We start from the raw sequence: 15960 nt of genomic DNA on the forward strand, positions 1-15960 counted from the left end.
TCAATGTCTGGAACGCTTATGTGCCAAACTATTCCTTCTCTACTTTATCCACATTCTCTGTATGATTTCCTCATCTTTTTAAACTAGTTGCCTCCTGGTTTTTGTCTCTGTGTGGATTACCCTCTTTTTCTGGGCTTCTTCAAATTTGACCAACCTTGAAAGCCAAAGTGAACAGATGTCCCCATCTTTGTCCTGCCTGTGAGGTGTCCTCCCTGCGGTGGATTAGGGAGTCTTGGAGGGGTTGGGATGTATTATACATGTTGTGTGCGTCAGTCTCTGGTATGGCATTTATACTTCTCCCCTCCACAGTGGACTTAGCTGGTTTCTGGGACCCCTATAAGTGGCAGAGTGTGGGAATGGAAGAATAAATCCATATTGGTTCCAAGGGAAAAGGGAACAAATATTCATTAAGCATCATCTGTGAGTCTGGTGCTATGTTTGGAGTTTTCCATGTTACCTCTTCTCCTATTTGGAAGGTGATCTACCGTTGTGGGTAGCCCTCTGTTGTGAGCCCATTCTCAAGAAAATTAGAAACCCTTCACAATACTGAAGATTTGATCTAGAATATGCCTAAGGGCTTTCACTAGGGAGGTCTCTGCCACTCTGCCAATCTCCGAGTGGATTCTCATCCGGCCACAGATATATAGAAGTTGTGGACCAAGTTCCACGTTGGAGAAATGCCCAAGTGGAGCTCAAGGGATGGATGTGGGAAGACTCACATTTGACGTCTCCAGTTTGCAAAGGCGCAGCAGTGGCTAGGGTAGGTGAGGCTGGCCTCCATGAGTGCGACAAATGTATCCAGACTGGGAAGCTTTTTCAAGTTGTATGTTGACCTGGCCCGCAGCTTCTTAAGATTTTCTAAGCCATAGCTAGGCAGGGAATGGATCTTCGTTCTTGAAATGTCTCTAGAAGGATCAAATGTAAATATAACATGATTATTATGGACCTAGAATTGTCTGCTTGGTTAGGAGACAAAATGGCAGACACAGTAGTGATAGTCTTACATGGGTGAGGAGGGAGATGCCAGCTGATCCAACATGCCTCTGTCGGTTCAGTATACAGCTGCTAGGACATTTGGTTTCCGGGAGCCCTGGCCCTTGTGTTTGCAATAGGGGGACTTAGATAACAGGCCTCTCTGATTCCCGGATATGCTCACATCCTGCCCGACCTGGGGCTTAACTTCAGCCATCTCCCCTTCTAGAGTCTGTCTTGAAATAGACCTCTGTAAATTAGTGGATATCAAAGAGATTGAAGCCATTTCCTCCCCACTGTAAAGTGAGCTATAAAAATATTTGTGATGAGCTAGGAGTGGAATCTGTGGCCAAATTTCAGAAAAGGGTAAGAAGAAAATGTACTATAAGGGGAAGAGGAGTCTGGTGGGCAGCAGAGGCACCCTCAGCATGAAGTCCAAGTGGCGACAGAGTGGTGGGTACGAGCACAGCCAAACTAGCCTGTCTGTGTGCCCCGCCCCTCAACCTATTAGCTCTGTGACCTTGGTAAAGTCACGTCATTTCTCCATGTCTATTTCCGCAGCCATACCGTAGGAATGGTAATAATTCTAGCTACCTCAGAGGGTTGTTGGGACAATTACATGAGTTAATAGTATATGGGAAACTTCCTGGCCAATGGACAGCACTTAATGACTCGTAGCTATTCTTAGTAGACATTTGTCTGTCTGTCTCTCTCTGTCTCTGCCTGTCTCTCTGTCTCAAGTAGACGGTTGTTCTTGCTTTGTAGGAGTCTCTGCCCCGGGCAAATCAGCGGGGATATACAGAAGCCCCCAGACATGGACAATTTAATCAGGTCAGTGTCCCTGGCTCTGAAGCCCCATCCTCTCTGGCACCCACATCAGTGACGTTGGGTGATTTCTGGCAGCGTGGTTGGCAGCTGCAACTCTCAAAACAACCAAGTCCAGCTGGTGGGAGCAAGGAGCTTTCAACGGCACCAGCTTAGACCTGTTGGGGCCAGCAGGCTGGCCATGAACGAGTTCTGATGGGGGTGGTAGCAAGTGATGACCAGGATGGACTCATCTCAGCACACCCGTATATACATGGGGAAGGAGAATCTTCTAATGTCTGCATTTCCTCTAAGTCAAAGCCGTGGGTACTCAGAGCAATGAAACTTGGGGGAATGGAAATATATTTGCTACCCCATATGTTCTCACAGTCTGGTGAAAATTACATTCTCAAAACTTTGTTGTCATTGCATCATTCATTTGCTTTCTCCAAAATTCTTAATGCTTCCTGTGGTCCGATGAAGCCCACCCCTAACTGCTTCTCTATTTGTCACCTCTCTTTCCCAATCAAGCTTAAAATAGTGACATCATTTATTGATAACTATTTCCTCATAATCCAACCTGGTTTCTTCCCAACCTCTAGAGAAACAATACTCAACAAGGTTGTCTCTTCATTCTAAGCGTCTCGATTTCTCAATTATATTTCACATGTAAAACATTCCTCTTTTCTGAGACTTTTTCATGGCATTACATTCTTTAATTTTTTCTGATTCTTTGACTTGTGATTTTGTTATTCTTTCTCCTCTCTCTTTCCTTTAAATATTGGAGTTTCTCCAAACTTAGGTACCCTTCTGATTGTGTATAACCTTCCCAGGTGATCTTACCCAGCTCTTGGTTTCAGATGCCAGGGATATGTTGATGGCTTCTGAATGGATATCCCAGCTCATATCCTACTTCTGCACCCCAGGCGCAGATAATCAGTTGTCCGCCAGACCCCACCATTTTGATGACTTTCAAGTATTAAAACTAAATTTACCGACTTCCTAAATTTAAATATGTTCCTCCTTTTGTTTTTTTCCATCTCAGAAAATGACTCCTTTATTTTCCCCCGTCATTCAGGATGGAAACTGAAAGTCCTCTTTGACTTCTCCCTCCGCCTCACTTGGATAGTGGTTTTTTGTCTACTTAGGCCTGACTTTACATCTGTTTCAAACCAGTCCTCTTCTCTGCTACTGCTTTACCTTAGGTCACGTAGACAAAGGCAGTAGTCTCATAACTGTTCTTGTGACCGTGGCATTCGTCAGAGTTCTCCAGAGAAATAGAACCAGTAGGATATGAAGAGATAAATGGGATGAGATTTATTATGGGAATTGCTTCAGGGGATTACGGAGGCTGAGAAATCCTGTGACATGCCATCTGTAAGCTGGATATTTAGGAAAGCTGGTGATATAATTGAGTCCAAGTCCAAAGGCCTGCATACGGGGAGGCCACTGGTCTAAGTCCCAGAGCCCGAAGGCCCAAGAACCAGCAGCTCCAATGTCTGATGCCTGAAGAAGACAGACAGTCCATCTCCAGAAGAAAGGAAGCAAATTGGCCTCTTTTCTGCCTTTTTGTTCTTTTGGGGCCTTCAGCTGATTGAATGATGCCCACCCACATTGGGAAGGGTGATCTTCCTTACTCAGTCTCCTGATTCAAATGCTAATCTCTTCTGGAAACAGTTTCATAGGTAGACCCAGAAATGTTGTACGAGTTATCTGGGCATCGCAGAGCCGGGTCAAGTTGGCAAATAAAATGAACCATCATAATCCTCTCTCTCCCTCTCCAATGCAATCTTTACACTGCAGATCAGCATTTTTACAAAAATATCACCCGATCAGATTGTGGGTTCTTGCTTAAAACTCTTTAAATGATTCCCCGTGTCCCCTGAAGTACAAAGCACTGGATGTGGTGTGTGGATCCTTGGCCTGGTTTCTCCAGCACCCATTCTGTGCCCTTCTCTATGCTCTGCTTTGTACTTCAGCAGGGATGGCCTCGGCACGTTCCGTTTCCTAGAGATCCCCTTGTCAGTCAGCGTTGCTGGGTTCAGCAAATGAAACTGGTGGGAGGTTGGAGGGTAAGAGGAGGGGTAAAAGTTATGGCATTTTTCACAACCGCCATTAGATCTGCTGAGGGTCCAGCTTCTACTCAGGTGCGCCTCAAGTCCTACCTCTAGTCGTGGTTACCTACCAGTGCTCCTCCCTGGATGGCTTATCCTCTGCTTGCTCTTTGGGCAAATGTACATTTGAGAGCTAATGATTACCTTTATATAATACCTGCGTATGTGTCACTTGGTCCTTTCCTTGTTAGCGCTGACAAATTTGGTAAACTTGGCGTCTGTCATGCAGATACTTCTGTGTGCTTACTGGTTATTATTATTATTATTTTTGCTTGGTTGCTTGTTCTATCACTACTGAGAGAAGTGCATTAAAATCTCCAACTACGATTTTGGATTTGTATATTACTACTTCTAGTTTTGTGTTTTTGCTTTATGTATTTATGAAAATATTTTAGGACACACAAATTGAGGAGTTTTAGATCTTCCTGGTGACTTGCTTGCTATCTAGTAATATTCGTCTCCTAACGCTTTGGATGCTGCTTCTTCCCTGGTTCCTCCCCGGCCACCAGCTGTTGGAGTACCCATGGGCTCAGAGGCTAGTGTTCTTTCCTCTATTTTCACTTAATCTATAGGTTTACTCATCTAGTCTTACAGCCTAAGCACCGTTTATATGTTGATGGATCCCCTATGTTTATCTCTAGATGATTCTTCTCTCCTGAATTACAGGCTCTTAAATTCAACTGCCTCCTTAAAATCTCTACTTGGATGTCTAATGGGAAGGCCAAACTTTGGGTATTAAAAAGTGAGCTTCTGATCGCCCCCCAAAACCTGCTCCACTTGCAGCCTCTCCAGTGGTTATTGCAAAAACTTGAAAGGCATGCTTGCCTCCTCTTTCACACCCCATATGCAAGCTCTCAGCAGAACATCTTGGCTTTACTTTCCACATATGTCTGGAACAAATCAGCCACTTCTCACAACATTTATTGCTATCACCAGTGGGTAAAAGTTCTGGTGTTCCAAGGTGGCTTTTCTGGTTATCTCCTAAGTATTGGGATTCTTCAGAGCTGCGGTCCCTGGAAATAGGAGTCTGATCCGTGATGAACCTTTGTCCCTCTGCTAAGTCTTGACTCTCCACTGCTCAGTGATCCAGCTGGCCTGGCCTGTTCTCCGCTTACACTTCCTGTTGTTCCAGAGCTTCTCAACATCCTTCTCCGCCCTGGAAAATCTCTTCTAGTTTCTGTCTTTACACCATCGCTCCACTGACCAGTTCTGCTATTGATACTCGCTCTGGTCTCTGTGTCCAGGTTCTTCTCTCATCTGGCTTTTCTCGCCCCCTCAAATGTGAAAGAAAGCAAAGACTGCCTGTTTTGTCTAAAACAGTTCAAGGCTCCATGCGAGGAATGAGATGAAGCCTTAAAAAAAGTCTTTCAGGAACAATTGAAACCAGGGCAATCATTACCTGCCATGAACATTTTTCATATTTTTAAAAGCAAGCAATATAAAACAGAGGACTAGTTTTTCTTAGCTTATGTTCCTCCCTTGAGTTCAGAATATATATAAAAAAATCACATTAAGTGAAGATTTCTAAAAATAAACAAATTTTTATTTTCCATGCAGTGTTATGCTCTTATATACTGTGGTAGATTCAAGAGGACTGGAAATTCTTTACACTTTTCCCATACAGGGCCTACTTGCCCTTCCCTTGAGTTCAGACTGCGCTGTGATGCCTTTGGACTATAATAGAGTATGATGAAAGTGTTGCTTTACCAGCTCTGGACCTTGACTTTAAGAGTGCTGACAGCTTCTGTATTGGTCTCACAGAGCCCTAAGCTGCCATGAAAGAACTCTGAATGCCCCGAAACCGCCATGCTGGGAAAAAATCTAAACTGTGTGTAGAGGTCCTGGAGGATGAGGCACTGTGTGTGTGTGTGTGTGTGTGTGTGTGTGTGTGTAGGGAGGGGGGTGGAGAGAGGAGGGAGAGGGAGCGAGAGAAATAACGAGCACAGATACACAAGGCATGGGAGTGGAAGGGACCACTTGGGCATAGATCCCCTAGCCACCTGAGCTGATACCACATGGATCCGAGACAAGCCACCCACATATCTGAAATACACGATTATGAGCAAAACGGAATGATTGTTTTGAGCCACTAAGTTTTAGGATCGTTTTTATGCCATAATAGGGATCCCAGACTCCCACTGAAGTCCCTGTAAGTCTGTCTTCTCCGTTGTTCTTAACAGTTATAGAGGTATTTTTCCTTGAAAGCTATTAAGAGTGCAATAGCATTATATTCTGTATATTTTATGCCATTCTCGCCACTTTCTAGCTTTTGTTTTATATACTAGCTCCTTGTATTTGCATTTTCTCTCTCGATGGCAGAGGGCGCTTTGCATTCTCAGCAGTGCCTTTTACATAGAAAGCCCCCAGAAAATTGTTGCTTTGTTTGAAGAGACTCTGGGGAGTGACACTGAACAAGGATATGGGTAGAGGCAGAGCTAGGTCACCCGGCCAACTGTGATGTCCCCTGACTTCCGGCGGTTTCAAAGAATCTCCCACCTTGTGTTATCTTTTCTATTGTTTGGCTTCTCATGTATCTTTGTTTTGTCTGTGCAGAGTTCAGATGCTCTGAGAGCTGGGATTATTAACATACTATTGTGTTATACATTGTATCGAGCTCAGGGCTGGGCTCATGAAATCTACTCAGTAGATAGTCCTCTGATGAGCAGAGATGCCTCATTATTAGCTTCAGAGTACCGATGAGAGACTGGAGCAAGTCTTCCAGGAGAGCCATTCTAAAGGGAGAAGACTGCAAGGCAGACTGAGAGAGGAAATCTGAATTTCAAGGTTGCTCAGCAAAATGGTGGTTCTATAGCAGGCAATTCTATGTGACTGAGAGCATCAAAGACACCAAGGAAGGGAGCAACCTTGTGCGAAGTATACAGGGAGATAGACATGTACGAGAGAAGCAGCAGAATAATGTGTTGCGTGGATTGACCTGAATGCAGCCCAGTGCCTCCGTGTTAGATTGGGAAGCCTGCTTGGGAAGCTTTGGTGCCTTTCTGCCCGCTCAGTGGTGCGGAGCTAGCTTGTATTGCAGATTCCTCCTTATCACAGCTACAAAATATGTGAGCTGTTGTCGTTAGCACTAGGTGGCTTTGCTGCTATGAGGCTAAGGTCTTGTCAGAGCCCTGTGATCCAGATCTGAAAGGAGGGAGTGGTTGGCAGGAGAGGGATGTGGAGTCACTTACCGTCCAGTAAAGCCAGTCCTCGGCAAAGTGATTCCAGGGTGATAGGGAAATAAAATCTTTAAAGAGGCTTGACTTAGATCTTGCTGGATACTTGCTGGAGTGAGTAAACATGGGACCTATCAAGACTTCCAAGTTTTGGACTGGCAGAAAAATGTTTCTCTGGATTAAGAAAAATCCATAGAAATTTATATCAGCAGGGACAAAAATAAGGGACAAAAAACAGTGTTGAGTGTGGTTTGAGACTTAACTACAAATATTCCCACTTTTGTTCTCTGTTCCCCTAAAACTCGATCTCTCTTTTCCCTGGCTACGATCTTTCTGCGTGGACTGGAAATCTAATGTTCTATTTCAATTCCTCTGTAAAAGCACTTTCCGTGCTTAGAATGCAAATATCTTGGGGGTGTGTGTGTGAGGTGGGGGTAACAAAATAAGACCTTATCAGTTACTCACATCTTCATGGAAGTGGATTATTATGACTATTGGCAAAAGGTGGGCTTAGAGAGAGGCCCGGAACACAAAGCTTGGCAAGTGAGGCGTTTTCAGAGTGGTTACTCTGGGCAACCATATTTTGAGGAATAAAGGGATGAGATTAGATCTCTGAGCCTTGATAGCGAGGTAGAAGACTCCAGAATTTATAATGAGCAGAATAAGAACTTCCTGAAGGCTGTGTTTTTGTAGGATTAGTCTTGAGAACCCTGAGCCTGGCACATAGTAGGTACCTATAAATCCTTGCTAAGTGCACTGGAAGGAGAAAGGATTGAAGGTAGAAGGGAATCAAGTGACTATTGCAGGAAGTTAGGCATAAGCGGCTCTCTTCCCCACACACTGTCACTTCATCTGTTAAAGTCACTGTACCACATGACAAAGATTTATTGGGCATCTGCTCTGTTACTATAGCCTCCCGAGGAAAATTTCTGCAGAGCATATTGTTTCGGGCAGTAACATTTGTCCCTTGACCAGAAGGAGATACTTTAGGGCAGACACTGTTTATTTTTAAATCTCTCCGTCTCTTACACCCAGCAGAGTACCGGGTGCACAGTAGGTGCTCAGTCAACATCTAAATGTAGGACATGTACGAGCCAATACGGTGAGGGAGAAGCTGAGAAGGTTTATTGCTGATGCAGTGTCTCGGGCTGGTGGGCTGGACAAGGGGGGAGGGCTAGTCGTGTGCTGGTGTTTTTAATCCTTGTCTTTCAGGCTGGTCTAATGACTGCAGTCTTTCTTTTTTTAAGATGTCACTTTGGTTAACATTTCAGCACATGCTATATTTGGCGGTGACTGGTTTTGAGAATTTAGATCCTGAAAAGTACTAACAGGAGACATAATGGGATGATGGCTGGCGCTGAAGAGATTTAGTAATCCTAAATTGTTTCAACATTGTTAGGATTCCTGATTCCGAGACACAAAGAGAGAAGGGAGACAGCTGTCAGTAATAAGGCACCGAGTCAGGAGAGGCAGGAGTTAAATTGCACTCTGTGCCCCATTTAATAAAGTGTGTTATAGCCAGTGCCACAAATTTGATTTGAACAATTTCTATTTTTCCAGCAAAGATGTTATTACAGGTCAATCATTTCCATAAGTGAGAGCACATTTCTGGTGTATACTACACTGACAGATGGCTAGAAGACCTCTCTTTCATGATCCCAGGCGGAATAAAAAGGCAATTTACTATCTATAGGACTGTGGGTACACTGGTAATGGAAGAGAATCATTCTTATACAAATAACTCAGTGTTTGAATCTGAACTATCAAATGAATCTGAGCTATAGCCAAATCAATTTGATAAACCATCAGAATATGATTGTACTGGCTCCAGCCTGCAAAGGCAATGCATTAAATTTTCCCCATAGGAAACAGTTTCCCAAGGACACAGCAATTGCTTGATTGCTTAAAACACACACACACACACACACACACACACACACACCCCGTGCACCCACCCCACAAACTTGAGTGAATTCAGGATATCAGGTGAAAACTCATATGGCCACTGATGTTCAAGGTCAAGACTCTTGAGGGGGAAATGGAGATGCTCAGCCTCTCTTCTGAAACTCAGAGGGGTGTGTATGCATGCGTGCCCCTGGCTTTCTCCACATCTGCTTCTTTATGCGGTGGAACAGCTCATCCTTGCACCCTCAGGTGTTCCGAGGTTCCCTGTTTTTCACTCTACTAAAAATGTTTGCCTTCAGTAAAGGAGTTATCGTTGGTTTGGGCTCCCTTCCCTTCACTCTCTTGGAACCCTTTGCATCCTTCTACTGGGGACAAAGGACTGAGCCTGCTGGCGAGGAAGATTGACCACAGTTAGCTTCGGGAAGAGACACCACGGAGACAGGGCAGAGCTTCCCAGTTCCCAGCATTATTTCTAGTGCAGTGATTCTCGGTGTGCTTTCTGGACTGGCAACATCAGCTTCACCGGACAAGTTATTAGAGATGGAGCTTCTCATGTCCACTCTTGACCTGATGAGTCCGACTCTGGGGGTGGGGATCCGCATTCCAGGGTTTTACAAGCATGCCTGGTAACTGTGATGCATGGTCAGACTTAGAACCACTAGCAGCTGAGCTGCTCCTAGCTGAGCTTTCCTCTGGAATTGCCTTCTCTTGACTTAGGGGGACAGCCTGCACCACGTGATTGTTGATGAAGAGGACTGGCCCCTTGCCTTCATTAAATCAGTAAAACCTTGAAGGGCCATCTTAATTCCGCAGCTCCCGTGGGATTAGCTGAGGCTTCTGTTGCAAATGCTTGGAGTTTGACTTCCCTCTTAGCCTGATTCTACTCCCAGCAAGTAGTTCCCACATACTCCAATAGCACTCCCCAGTGACCCTCCTGCATGCAAGCATCCGTATCACAGTCTTATTTGGGGGAACAGGAATCCGACCCAATGCACAATCAAAGCCCTCGCCCAAGCATACATTGTGCACTGAGTGGTCTGTGCCACCTGCACTCCTCCAGCTCATCAACCCGTAGTACCTGGGGTGAGCTCGTTCTCTGCACACACCTCAGCAAGCTGCTCTCAGGCCAGGGTTTGGCTGGGCTTGGCACATCAGGTTGTGGAAGTGAGAGATGGAATAGGCCATAGAATCCTAATTGAGCAAGCAGAGACTGAAAAGACATCTGCAGACTAACCTGAAAGCCCCAGAAAGGGAGGCTTGATGTTGAGGCGATCAATCCTCTTGCCCCTAAGGGGAGGAGGAGGAGACTAGCAATTATAGGCTGGGCTTTCGGCTGGGATCTTGCACATATATCCTCATGCGTTGCGATGAAAAGATAGGGGAATGTATTATCACCCTCTGCCCTTCTAAGTCACAGCAAGTGCTTCATAATTCCTTTGGATTTTCTCTAAATGTTGCTTACTTCATTCTGGCCGATCTGCTCCTGTGGTAAAGGGTTGAAAAATGCACCTGTAACTGGAGGACCCCGTGGAGCTGCTTGTGATGTGACATCCTCTTCCTGCTGGCACACGTGGCAGGACCGGCTGAGGGATTCATGTCCGTGTTCCCCATTAGATGCTCGGATGATACACATGGTGCGGTGCCTCAGCCCGGGGCCTGCTTGTGCACCTGGAGGAGACTTGCTTCCGTGCTGTGCGTGCTTACCATTTACGGGCATTCTTAGGCTGCGAGTCTGGTGCTTACAGTTCTTTTCCGCCTCTGTTTCAGTTCGCAGCCAATTGTATCACTTTTAGATGTTTGATCAGACGTATTTATGCGCGTTAGACAACATGATGTGGTGGGAATCATGGAATGTGAGGCGGAAGACCTAGTTTCTGGTCCAAGCTCTGCCTCTTTCAGTGGCAGTCTGATGTTCGGCTGGTCACTTTAAATTTCTGGCTCTGGTTTCCTGGATAATGAACCAGTTGAGGATCCAGTCCAACTCAAATGTTCTCGGTAGTGGAGTGGTTAAGGAGCTGTGATTTAATAGTATACCCGGCACAAGTAACATACAGCAACCTGTCCCACCACAGACACGTTCTGCCATAACGGATAGAGAATCCTGTTTAGGAACATTCAAAATCCTTAGGACTTTCAGGTCGGGGAACTCGACAGACTGCTCTTGCGGCTGTCAGAGACCTGAACAGCACTGTCTCTAAGTCTGTCTGTCTCCCAAGTCCTTGAAGAGGAGGAAGCATGAAGCATTGAAGGTTCTAAGGACTTGGTATATTAAAGCACATGGACCGTATGCCTGGCACTCTCTGTCATGCCTGGCAACTCCCTGGTACTTCGTAGCACACATCGTGACCTGTTATATTAAGGTGTATATTTAGTTATTGTTTGACTCTCTTACGAGAATATAAGCTTTCTGTGAGGAGACCGAGGCTTGGACGAAGGAGTGGTTTTAAATCAAGGTAGTCTGCTCTGGCCTCTCTGCTTTAATCCTGCTGACACTTCCTTCTTTTGCATATATTGCCCATCTCAGGGCAGGCATACTAGAATAATCATTGAACTTTTCAAAGAGGCAGAGTCCTGTATATGGGTCAAGTACAAGCGCTATCATCAATAATAACCGTTTGTGCGGTTTCTGCTCTACCGCACACGATAAGGTTCTAGAGATGTATTAGGTTCCAGCCTGAAGGAGAATATAGGCTTTTGAGTGAAAAGGAAAGTGCAGTTGACAGAGGGGAGGGAAGGAGAGAGGTAACCACACGTGGGAGCCTATATCGATTGCCAAATAAGAGGTGTAGTCTAGTGGCTCTCAAATGCCCAAATTGACCTTGGGCAGGCCATAGAAGGATCACCTAGTAAAACTTGAGATTTTCTTCCTTATGTTTTTTCTGTGCTCACTATTTCTTCTTGTGTCTGACTTGTGCCTTCTTGGTTCCTTCCTTCCTGAGGTTCATTTCATCAGTAGATGGTGGAGGTCTTGCTGAGAGCCCAGGAAAACACCTTTTTAAAAATCTCACAGAGCTGGGGATCCCCGCCACAGTGAAGGCTGTAGAAGTTACAGGAGGAAGAGTTCACTGTTGGCTGAGGTGGTCAGGGAAGAGGTGGCAGCCGGCCGGACCCCAGTGGAAGGTCAGGGGCCCACGAGAAGAGAATCGGGGTGGCCCCTCGTAGAGAGAGAAACGGAGACGCAGAAGCAGCGCCGGGAGGAGGAATGCTGCGGCAGGGCTGTGGGGCACTGAATGGAGCCCAAGAGATCTGAATCGAGGCAAAGAAGATCCAAAAATCAGAGTGTGTGGGCATCTCTGAAGGGGTGAAACTCCTGAACATTGAAGGTGAGAAAGGAGACCTGTGCTTTCCCTCCCAGGGAAGAAATGTATGGCGGAGTGGTTAAGAGCCTGTGCTCTGAGTCAGACCAGTTTGGTGTTAAACACATGCTCCAAAATTTGTGTGACTTGGGATGAGTTAGTTAATCCCTCCGTGGAAACTAGTTTTTCCTTCTCTAAAAGGGGAACAGTATAGCTCCTACCACAGAGGTTGTATGAGGATTAAATTAGAAAATGTGTCTTAAGCTTTTAAAACACAGTCTGGGGCTTGGTAAGTGCTCGTTAAATATTAGTCGCTGTTATTGTTGCTGTTACATTATTGAAAGTCAGAATGCAGATCACCCTGAAATTGTCCCTGGAAGTCTTCATAGATAACACAGATAAAAACTGACCTTAATTGCCACCCCTGTATGGGAAGCTTCTCTGAACTGGAGAAAGTCGACTTCTAACTAGTACACGTTGATCTCTAGCACATGGACACGGCGGAAGCTACTTACAGAATGACTGGTCCGGAGGCTCCGTGGAAAACATCATTAGGCAATTCTTCCAAATTATTGTTATCACTTAGATTCCTGGGGATGGAGTTGAGGAGAGAAGAAGGGAAACACAAAGCCACATAAATATCACTGTTGTAAGAGCCATTTCCCTCTAAATGGCCTGGAAGAATAGTCAGGGCTACTTACAGCTCATCTAGTTGGGTTCCATTGAATGCGCAGTTGTGTATTTCTTGAATGCCATTCTTATTCAGCCATCTGAAATAAAAGGCCCATTAAAAAACCAATAATGTCAGATGCAAACAATACAGGGGTTTCATAATTGGGAGCACTGGGGCAAGGTCAGACATTGCAGGTTATTGGCATAAATAAAATGCCACCCGTAAGGCTCAGGGACAGGAGTGGGAGGGAGGCTGGTTTATCACTGTACGACCACTGTGATGTTTGAAATTTGCATTATGTGCATGTATTACCTATCCAGAGGGGGAAAAATTAATTTTGAAAAGGCACACTTAGGCCTACCACCGGGATCCTGTACAGTCTTCATACCCATCATTAGTGTGCAGAGATGGTACCATGGGGGGATAAGACAAAGATCCTTCCCGTCCTGAAGGACCGAAACCTGCCATCTTTGGACAAGTGTTTATAAGACAACATTTTGTATCTCCTTTCTCTAAGGCTTTAAGCCTCTCATCCATGCTCACCCATAGCAGCAGGCCTGGCTGTCCTCAAAAAGTGATCTAATTAAGCTGTCAGACAACCTGAACATCTCCTGTGACCCACAGGGACCTGGTTATTGGAGGTTTGTGGAGGTGGCTCTGGGTTAAGCCAGAAAGGAAGAGAAATCAATTACAGAGACTGTGGGCTGTGGCAGGGCGCAGTAGTGTGAGCGGGAACAGGAGGGGGCTCTGCGGTTGGTGGGGGCTGGATGTGGAACAGTCAGCCTGATTGTGCAAAGGACAGCGAGCAGGTTAGGGGAGCTCAAGGACACCTTGCGCCGACAGCTCTGCACTGCTGTGCTCCTGGGTGGATCTGAAAACAAAAACAAAATCCAAGGTCGGGAGAGCTTAGCCTGAAGAGCCTTTGACCACCTGCTCTTGATTTGCTGTCAGGTTCTTTTCCTTGTCAGGCTCAGTGGATTTACAAATAACAGTGTTTGAAAAGCTGACCCAGAGAGACTCCTGCATGTTCTGGACTCTTATTTCCCGGCCTGCAATGGGTAGCTAGAAACACTTAGAATCACAGGACAGCAGCCATGTTTTTTTTTTTTTTTCTTCCTCCTGAAAACCAGTTTACATAAATCCAGACAGGAACGAGGTAAATCTTTTTAAAACATCAGCAACCAGTTGGTGGGTTCTGATGGCCAAAGAGTGGCTGTGTACCCCCTCATCCCACCTGCCTTTCAGCTACCTGGCTGGGCCCCAGCTCTCCAGCCTGCTCAAGGCTTGGTCAGCCGGTCCATGGTACTGAGTTGCTGCAAGAGCTGCCCCTGACCTGTGGGATGACCTGGAATTTTCAGTCAGCAACAGGGATCAGCAACCCTTTCTGTAAAGGGCCAGGCAGGACATTTTGGGTTTTGTGGGCCAAGAGACAAAACGGAGAATACTTCAAAGGTATTTTATACAGGTACTTGTAAAACACTGTTGACAAAAGTTTTGACCAAACTTAAAATATAATAATAGAATATGATTTTTTTTAGAATAAAGGTCTATTTTCAGCATGGATTTTTGTTTTCTTTTTTTTTTTTTCTGGACAGGATACCATCTTGCTTAATTTCAGTTCAGTGTCCGTGTTCCCTGTCATCAAAATGTTTACTTGTACAAACCAGTACTAGTTCATGGGCCAGATTTGGCTGACCCTTCATCTAACACAAAGGGGCATATAAATCCAGGTGGGCTCCACCTATGTTTCTGTAGACTAGATTTTTCTGTACCTAAATTTCCTGCAAATCTTGCTATGATTAAATAACACGCAGATGAATTTAAAAGAATTACTGTATTCAAAGTAGCCTTTTGTCTTTATGGATTTCTCTCAGCCAACAGATACCATCGTATGGGGAGGGGTGGAAGTTTTTGATGTCAACGATGGATCATTACACAGAAAAACAATGATGTCCAGGACTCTGGCCCTGGGATTTACATTAGACTGTAGTAGTCAAACTAATGAAGAGAAGCTGGCATTCATTAGGTACACTCGTAGTTTCTTAAGAGATACAGTGCCGGTTTTAAAACCTGATGATGATGATGATGGTGATGATGGTGACGATGATGACAACACCCACAATGACAAGGACAACCTGGGCAAAGCGTCAGCTAAAGAATAACCGGGTCATGGTTTTATTTAATCTTGATGTGTTCATGGCCTCAGTAGAGGGCCAGGAGGCTCCAGAGACAGAATCCATCCTCAGCCTGAAGAGTGAGGGGACTGGGGGGACCCAGCCTATTCAAGCTCACTGGGGCAGGCAAGCGAGATGGAAGCCAGTTGAAGAAATGAGGAAATGCACATGGAGTAAGCCTCTCTTATGGCTGTGACACGGTGGGAGCTGATACACACGGAAACTCATTTTATTTTTTTCTGAATTGAGGCCATTCTTTTGGTCGGTCATAACTAGATGTTTTCCCCATTCAGAGCCTGTGGTTGCAGGGCGGGGGTGGGAAAGGGCTTGGATGGGGTGGCAAATGGACCGTTATTGCTCATTTTCCTGAGTCACTAGCCCAATATCTGATAATCCATCATTATTGGGCTATCTAAAAAAAAATTGTGTGTGTGCATGTATAGACATGTGTGATATATATGTGTATGTATGTGTGTGTGTGTATGATAAATATTTCTTTAGAAGAGGGACTTAAGATTTGAAAAGTGCCAATGCATAGAAAACTCTGTCCATCCTCAGTGCCCGTCAGCCATGCTGCTTTTTCTGAGCGCACTTGGTTGTCCCTGGTGGGAGAAGGTGCCCCTGCATCCAGATGTGTCCCCCCAACTAAGAACAACTGGAGTCTTAAACTGTTGTTCTAGTCGAGTGTGGATTTTCCAATTCCATTATCTATGGATTAAGGACCATCCGAGGTCAAGAAAAATAGATTTAGTTCTCAGAAGAGTGAATTTATCCTTTAGAGACTCCTAAGAAAGCTCTCATCTCTAGGAGAGCGTGTTCTAAATTCCGGGGAGCCGCGCAGTGTCCGTG

The 15960-nt window shown here is 45.3% G+C and overlaps 1 protein-coding gene across 2 annotated transcripts in view; it reads right to left on the minus strand.

The window, feature by feature from the left end:
• FSHR (follicle stimulating hormone receptor) overlaps positions 1 to 15960 on the minus strand; it is a 163728-nt gene that overhangs the window by 4874 nt on the left and 142894 nt on the right. For both annotated transcript variants that reach the window (XM_026486211.2, XM_026486202.2), the window contains 3 exons: positions 12966 to 13034; positions 12780 to 12854; positions 720 to 905 (listed from right to left, as the gene is read on the minus strand). In XM_026486211.2, coding sequence (XP_026341996.1) covers positions 720 to 905; positions 12780 to 12854; positions 12966 to 13034 — 330 coding nt within the window. The remainder of the gene's footprint in view (positions 1 to 719; positions 906 to 12779; positions 12855 to 12965; positions 13035 to 15960) is intronic.

The sequence above is a fragment of the Ursus arctos genome, unplaced genomic scaffold (genome assembly GCF_023065955.2).
Source record: "Ursus arctos isolate Adak ecotype North America unplaced genomic scaffold, UrsArc2.0 scaffold_8, whole genome shotgun sequence".
Lineage (NCBI taxonomy): Eukaryota > Metazoa > Chordata > Mammalia > Carnivora > Ursidae > Ursus > Ursus arctos.